An 8,511-nucleotide genomic window follows, 5' to 3' on the forward strand; every position below is an offset into this window, starting at 1 on the left:
CTGGGAGACTTGATGTCTGACAACCACCCACATTTTCTATAAAAAGTCAGAATGAAAGCCATCAGGGCCCGTGGCTTTTTCAGCGCCCATGCCAAAAACCACCTCTCTCACATGGTCCACTGTGAAATCTTCCTCTATCGACACAGATTGGGTTGTAGAGAGACGGCCTTCAGTAGCTTGCACAAACGGCTGGATCTTCTCTGGTCTCGGGTTCGAGGATAAAAAGATCTCTTTGAAAAATATTGTTAAACCACCTGAACAATCTCACGATGGTCTTCACATAGTTTTTCTTCTGAGTCCACCAGACCTCGAATGTTGTTTTTCTTCCGACGATTAGCCGCCTTAGCATGGAAAATTTTTGTGTTTGTATCTCCGGCCTTTAACCATTCGACACGAGCTCTCTGCTTCCAATGATATTCTTCCACCGTCAATAGATGCGAGAGGGCTTTTTCATGTGGAACAGAAGCGTATGACATTCTCTGGCAATTTGTCCCTCTATTGAAGAGAAGAAATGAGGTCATATGTGTCTTTAATTTTCTTCGGGATGTGACCATGTTTCTTCTTACTCCATTTACGCAAAGACGAGCAACAATGCTCGAGACACGAGACTAAAGAATCAGGAATCCCAATATGGCTCCAAGAATTTCAACTCTCCAAAATCGTGTCTATACACTCATCAACATTTAGCCACCACGGCTTGAGGAAAAAAGGTCGAGGTTGCAACACCCTAGGAACCGAGTTTGAATCGAGTAAGATCTGAACGACCCGATGATCGGAACCCCAATAGTCGAGACGAGCAATGGCGACCTCCGGAAAAGTCATGATCCAATCATGAGAGGCCACCACACGGTCAAGGTGTTCCCGAATATTTTCCGCCCTGGACTTGCCATTATCCCATGTAAATTTGTCTCCAGAAAAAGGCAGGTCCCTCGGCCCGCAATCATCCAAGCACTCACGGAAGTCAAGCATACCTAGCCGAGCTCTATTCAATCCACTTTCCTTGTCCCTAAACATGAATATCTCATTAAAGTCTCCCGCACACACCCAAGGTAAAGTCTATAAATGAGAGACTCATTTGAGAAACTTCCAAGAATGCTTGCGTTCAGTAGACACCGGACTACCATAGAACCCTGTGAAGTTCCATTCGTGGAGGAGGGGGTCGGTAATAAGAGCATCTATGTGACCTTTAGAATAACTTTGAAATGCGACTGACCACTCGGATCACCATAGAAGGAGCAGGCCACAACTATGTTTGATACTATCAACAGCAAGGCAATTTGAGATCACCACTCACTGACCAAACAAACGTGCACGACAACCTGATAGTTGAGTCTCGCAGAGTAACATGAGACCCGGGGAAAGGCTGCGAATAAGCCTTTGTAGTTTTAGGAACGCATCATCCATAGTACGCCTGAGTTTGTCTTTTTTTCCGTCCTTTGTTTTCATGTTACCCTTTTCTTGGAATTCGGAGGCTTAGATGAGCCCGCCGCCTTCGCGAGCCAACTTATTCCATTTAATCTTCTTTACTTCCCCATATCCAATGTCTCGAGCCCACATAAAAAGATGCCTTTGTGAGAGTGTCTCTAAGTAAACAATCATCCATCAAAGGGGAAATGAGATCAGAGTTTACTCGCTGCATTTTGGCTCGTCCTCCATCATCTTGCACAACAAGGGCCACCATTGATGCCATTGACAGACCGAGGGGGTCTGCGATCAGAGCTGGAGCTTTTGACATCTCATTTCGAGAGGCCTAGATGGAAGAATGGAGAGTAGGTCTGGCATTGGTCCATCTGGGAAAGCTCGGAGGGGCTCGATGTTCTGTCGACGGATTTGATTGAAAGGAACCCACCATATTTTGGATTAAATGGAGCTCAAGTCGATCAATTGTGGTTTTCTGATTAAGCACCCCGATTCTCGATCTAAGATCCTCGCTCAATACTAAAAGTTGATTACGATCAGAGGTCGAGTCCCATGGGAATTGAGGCACAACATTGGGCCTTTGGTTGCCAAGATTAGTCTCTCTGGTGGGTCTGGAGGCTACCACATTCTAAGTTGTCCTTGTTTATACATCAGCCATAGGTCGTCGCGTATTGGCTTGGCCATGAAAACTTTTCCCAAGAGACTGAACCTGACCCATTCCTTCTCATCCACGGTGAATCGGAAATGATTTGGCGGCGCCCACTCTATGAGGATGGGATAAAGTCTCTTATTAGGTTAGAAACGAACTAGAGAGAAAAAAAAAATTGAAAATGTTTGCAATTCACAAACTATATAAGCCAGTACGCAAATTTTAAAACCTTTACATATCCCTTGGTTTTTGCTACATTTTCGTCAAATTTTGAGGGGAATCTTAAGTTTACTACTTAATATCTCTACAGGATTTTACACATGTTGTATACTAGAGGAATAAGGGTAAATGAATTTGATTAAGTTGTTATACACATATGGTAATGAATTTAGTTTATAAGTTGTTATACACATGCTAATGAATTTAACCAAATCTCCTTGCTCATTGATATTTTGTAAATGTAATAGGTAACATTCCTCTTTCGCTCTACAATATCTCAACACTCGAGATTTTCAGTGTCCAGAATAACAAACTTGAAGGAACTCTTCCTCATGACATGGGAAACACTCTTCCAAACCTTCAACGAATTCATTTTGACATAAATAACTTCTCTGGAATTATTCCTGCCTCAATTTCCAATGCCTCAAACCTTCTATTCTTCGGAATTAGTGTTAACAACTTTTTTGGAAAAGTTCCTAGCTTCAATGGGTCGCCAAATCTCTACCGGTTGATATTAGGTGGCAATAACTTGGGTCACGCTGGGACAGGAGACTTGAACTTTTTATGTGATACCTTCAACAACACTCGCTTAGAACTTCTGTTTATCTCCGCAAACAATTTTGGTGGAATGATCCCTGCAACTATTGGTAATGCAACGACACTTCAAAAGTTGTTTTTTGAAGAAAATCATATTACTGGGAATATTCCGAGTGGGATAAGAGATCTTGTAAGCTTGGAAATATTAGCATTGAGTGGTAATCGTTTGACAGGTCACATACCAAGCACAATAGGAAAACTGGGAATGGTAAATATTATAAAGCTGGCTGGCAATAAACTCTCCGGCAATATTCCGAGTTCTATGGGAAACTTGACATCGTTAAGTAAATTACATCTTGAAGAGAATAGCATACAAGGAAGTATTCCAGAAACTCTTGGAAAGTGTAAGAATTTGCAAGAATTAAACCTCTCTAGTAATAATCTAAGTGGTTTGATACCATCACAACTCGTGAGCATATCATCGTTGTCCGTAGCGCTTGATCTATCAGACAATCAATTGTCCGGTTCAGTCCCCTCTGAGATTGGAAGACTAGTACATCTAGGAAAATTGGACGTTTCCAAAAATAATCTATCCGGTGAAATTCCAAAAGATCTTGGTAGCTGTTCAAGCTTAGAGGTCCTTAATTTGCAAGGGAACCAATTACGAGGCTCGATTCCAAAAGATCTGCAAAACTTGAAAGGAGTTCGAAGAATTGACCTTTCTCATAACAGCCTTTCTGGTGGAATTCCATCTTTTTTGGCGGAGTTTCAAGGCTTGGAGTATTTGAATCTGTCGTTTAATGAGCTGGAAGGTCCGGTACCAGAAGAAGGGGTCTTCAAAAACACGAGTGAATTCTCAGTCGATGAAAACACGAGGCTTTGCGGCGGCTTGCCACAACTGAAATTGCAGAATTGTGTCTTAACTACGCTCCACAAAAACCATAAACCATTAACAAAGAGAATCCTGATTGTCATCATTCTTTGTTGTGTTGTTGTGGGACTGAGTGTTGTATTGGCCATTGTAATGCTTTTGTTTCTCAAAAGAAAAAGAACAAAGCCCGCATTGGAGCCATCCGTTGGAACTTCGCTGCCAAGGGTCTCCTACAGAGATCTCGTCGAAGCAACTCATAGTTTCTCTTCCTCGAATTTGATCGGTGTAGGCAGTTTTGGTTCTGTCTACAAAGGAATCTTGAGCCAAGAAGAAAACAAACTCGTCGCTGTAAAAGTCTTGAACCTTCATGTTTCGCGAGCTCTAAAAAGTTTCGTGGCCGAGTGCGAATCTTTGGGGAGTGTCAAGCACAGAAATCTCGTCAAGCTTCTAACGGTGTGTTCGAGCAGTGACTTTCAAGGGAACGATTTCAAGGCTTTAATCTACGAATTTATGGAGAACGGTAATCTCGAGGAGTGGCTCCATTCAGGACACGCGGGGCAGCGTTTGAGTCTGATTCAGAGGATCAAAATCGCCATTGACGTGGCGACTGCTCTAGACTATTTGCATAACCATTGCTCTGAATCAATTGTACACTGCGACATAAAGCCGAGTAACATTCTGTTAAACGGAGATATGGTTGCTCATGTCGGTGATTTTGGATTGGCAAAGCTTCTGAGAAATAGTATTTCCAACCAAAGCAGCTCTGTCGGGGTCATTAGAGGAACCGTCGGCTATGTCCCACCAGGTAATTCTTTTTATCAAAGTTTGTTTTGATAACCATTTAATTTTTGCTACATGTTCAGTATTTATTATTTTATCAAACTGCCTTTAACAAAATTTGTCTATTAATTTTTTGCTGCATGTTCAGTTTAAGGAGATACCATCTTAAAATCAATAGCTAATGCTAAAGTAAGAAGAAGAAAAAAAAATATATTAATGGCTTTTTTGGTAGATCTAACAGTATTTAACTTCAATCTGTAATATTTTCACTCCTGAAATTGATTAAAAAAAAAATTATTTTCACCGTTCAATTTAATACTACTAAAATGGCACTTCAAAGTTAAGAAATTTGATCTTTTTCACATATGTGTATTATTTAGAGGCCACGAGAGGAGTAACTCGCGATCTTATATAGACTCAGTTCTAAAACCTTTTAAATCTTATTTTATTTGTTTTCACAATGTGAGATTCTTATGTAACTCGCGAACATATAAACCTTATTTAAGTCTTAATTTCTTTCAATGATGTGAAATCCTTATTTAACTGTCATTCCATGCATCATAGAGTACGCCACGGGAAGTGAGGTGTCGAAATGGGGGGATATTTACAGCTTCGGAGTCCTTTTGTTGGAAATGTTTACTGCAAAGAGACCCACTGACATTATGTTCAAAGATGACTTCGACTTGAACAACTTTGCTTCCGCGGGAATCCCTGATCGCATCACCGCGATATTGGACCCTGTGATCTTTGAGGAAGAGCAAGATCATGAGGAGATAGTGCTCAAGTCTTCTGTGATTTCGATTTTCCAAATAGGCGTCGCATGTTCTTCAAAACGCCCTGAAGATCGGAGGAATATCAGCGATGTTGTTGTTGATTTGCACAAAATACACGACTTACTTGCAAGCAGAATGACACAGAACCATGTCTACAACGCGTAGGTATGTAATTTTATTTATTTTTACAAAATAGTCGATGTTAAGGTTATCAAACTGCAACACATCAAAGCTTCTTCATTTATTTTTAATAAGGTGAATAATGGAGTTGAATGGAAAAGAGTGTTGATATTTGCAAATGTGTGCTTTTCAGAAAACTGGGAGAAGTATTTTGCAGGATTGAAGCCATGTCAATCAATCATGGAGTTCATACTTATTGTTATTTGCGAAGTTTATTTTCATTTCTTCACTTTTTCTCTGGATATTCAGGAATGATTGATGTAATTTTTCCGTTTTTCTCTGTTTTTTTTTTTTATCTTTATGCTTTGTCAAACTATTTAATGTGTGATTGTAAACAAACAAGCTTGCCATACTTTCTGTATTTTCAATTTGGATACATATTAGGTAATACCTTTTATGTATGTTCTAAAATAAATGAATAAATCTGTGTGTTCCATGTTGGTGCAGCGAAACTAGAAATTACATTCATATTTTCCCCAAATATTTGGAGAGGCGAGAATTCACACAAATTAGCCGCAACAAACTTCGGCTTTGGAAAAATAGCCAAAGTTTGGCTTTTTATTTTTCTTCTTTGGCTGTTATTATATTTTACTTATACGTCCTTGTTACTTATGATTGTGTGCGACCTCGCCTTCCCCCGGGGTCGGAGTCGAGAGACCGGCGTCCGAATCCCGAGGGGGGCGGCAGAGAATAAGACACAATCGTTAGTGCACGCGTCGATCATCTCGTATCCCATGCTGAAACGCTTCAACTTCGCCTTTGTCTCGTAGTGCTTCTCCGGAATTCGATTACCAACTGGATGAGACTTCCTCAAGAGCTGCAAGAGTTATGTGAATTACTTGTTCGTCCAATGGTTTGTGACTTTAAGGTGCATCAACTGAACCAATAACGACAAAGACGAAAACTCTTTGCATCCAGGGTACAATTCCACTTCCAACTTGGCGAACAGGTCTTCCACTTGCTCCTATGCACGCACCTCGCTCAGGGTCGGCTCCGTATCATCGTCAAATCCTCGTGATCCCTTATATCCTCCACATCAGCATGTATTCCTCCTACTCTCTGGGTTGTTCCTCCGAAGGCATCTTCTTCATGATGAAGGACGAGACGCTCGAGCTCGCCGTGATGATACCATTCGGTGTAGCCCGGGGTGAACTCATTGTTTAGCAGATGATTCCTTATAATCCCGATGTTGTGCCATCTCACGTTGTTGCAAGGTCTGCAAGGACACCGATATTCACCACGTTCGTTCGGGAATCTTCTTGCAGCGCGGATAAACTCGGATACTTCGATTTTATACTGCAAGGACAACTGATTGTTCTCGGTGACCCAATATCTACTTGGATTGGACATTGATTTGGCTAAACGAGAGAGAAATAGAAAATTATTTAGAGTTATTGTTAAGGGACAAAGAACGAATGAATGAGATATTATGATTTTACGTTATTTTGAAGTCGGAATGAAAAAAATTTGGGTTTTGAGATTAATTGGTTGGAAACTCTACCGAAATTTCGGCATAATTTCCCTTATAATACTAACAAACTAAAAACCTGCAAACTCATTTAAAAGCGTATACAATTCATCCAAAAACTATCCTTATAATCAACTAAACCCTAAACCGAGCCTCTGTGGCTCGGTTACAATGTTTTAATCTTAATATCTAACAAATCATGTTACTTAAGCATTTTACTAACCATAAATCTACCCATGTTATTTACTAAACAATTTCAAACTAAGTAACTAATAATATTATTTACAATTTACTTGAAAAATTAACAAACTAACTAATTATATAAACTTAAATTAATTCAAACATAACATATGTTAATTCAATCCAAACATATCATTTACTAAATCACAAACCTAAGCATGTTACTATACAATTTAAACATGTTATTAAATTAATTCAAATTAACATTACTAAAATTAACATAACATTTGTTAATTCAATCCAAACATATCATTTACTAAATCACAAACCTAAGCATTTTATTATACAATCTAAACATGTTATTAAATTAATTCAAATTAACATTACTAAAATTAACATAACATTTGTTAATTCAGTCCAAACATATCATTTACCAAATCGCAAACCTAAGCATTTTACTATACAATCTAAACATGTTATTAAATTAATTCAAATGAACATTACTAAAATTAACATAACATTTACAATATAACACTACTAACAAACTAAAATTTCTAATTAACATTTCAAATTAAGTAACTAATGACATCATTTACTATTTACTAATGTTATTAAGTTATAATTTCAAATTACAATTTACATATAAAACTAACCTAACTAAACTAAACTAGCTATCTAATTAATTAGAGTACATATAAGAATATAAATAAATGAACTAACCTCTTGAAGAGCCGACGAGCAAGGACGGTGGCTTGAGGCTGTGAGCGACGGAGCAACGGACAAAAGTTCGGGGCTGCGGTGAGACGTGCTCAGACGAAGGGAGAGAGGCTGTCGGAGTGGGACTGTCTCGCAGCGAGAGCCTGTTTTGGGCAGCGAGGCTCGGCACCGGGAGCCTTTTTTGGCAGTGGAGACCGTCTTCCTCGGGGTTGTCTCGGAAAACTGCTATCAAGGTGTTTTTGGACAGTCTCGAGGTTGAGACAACGAGGGACTAGGCTGAGACAACAAGAGACGGGACAAAGAGTTAGATTGAGAGAGAGAGAGAGAGATTGAGAGGTACACTGAGAGAGAGAAAGAGAGAAAGAGAGAGATAGATTACCGGCCGGAACTGGGTCGTGGAGACTGTGACTCGGTCTCGATCTTCAGCTGGGACGCGCGAAAGGTGAAGGGTGAAGAATGTGACTCGGCTCGTCTCCGGTGAAGCACACCCGTGTCTCTGTGGCGGCGAGAGGCTGAAGGTCAATCACTATCGGGGAGAAAGAGAACACTTACCAGATTGGTCAGTCGGTGAAGCACGCCTGAACACCAGTGAAGCTCCAATGAAGGCGATGTGCAAGACTCCGGTGAAGGCAAGAAATTTCTGCAACTCCGGTGAAGGCGTTGTGCAAGTTGCAATGTGGATGTGGAGTTCGTGAAGAAACTTGGGCTGTGGAGGTCG

At 40.1% G+C, this 8,511-nt stretch overlaps 1 protein-coding gene across 1 annotated transcript; it reads left to right on the forward strand.

Annotated features, from left to right (window-relative positions):
• Positions 1–1,754: 1,754 nt before the first annotated feature.
• On the forward strand, positions 1,755–5,584 carry LOC149383798 (uncharacterized). The gene is made up of 4 exons (XM_089627913.1): positions 1,755–1,815; positions 2,536–4,500; positions 5,040–5,413; positions 5,562–5,584. Exons 1-3 carry the CDS (start codon positions 1,755–1,757, stop codon positions 5,411–5,413), a joined length of 2,400 nt encoding a protein of 799 aa, XP_089484039.1. The 3' UTR covers positions 5,562–5,584.
• Positions 5,585–8,511: the final 2,927 nt, after the last annotated feature.

This window comes from Urtica dioica, chromosome 10 (genome assembly GCF_054948205.1).
Source record: "Urtica dioica subsp. dioica isolate 48M chromosome 10, U.dioica_male_clone48M_v1_H2, whole genome shotgun sequence".
Taxonomy (NCBI): Eukaryota; Viridiplantae; Streptophyta; class Magnoliopsida; order Rosales; family Urticaceae; genus Urtica; species Urtica dioica.

Bases quoted from the DNA above. Each gene is read 5' to 3' on its own strand.
- LOC149383798 (XM_089627913.1), top strand. From the start codon at position 1,755: ATGGAAGAATGGAGAGTAGGTCTGGCATTGGTCCATCTGGGAAAGCTC. The intron at 1,816-2,535 runs GTTCTGTCGACG...TAAATGTAATAG, and splicing joins AAAGCTCGGAGGGGCTCGAT to GTAACATTCCTCTTTCGCTC. The intron at 4,501-5,039 runs GTAATTCTTTTT...CATGCATCATAG, and splicing joins CGTCGGCTATGTCCCACCAG to AGTACGCCACGGGAAGTGAG.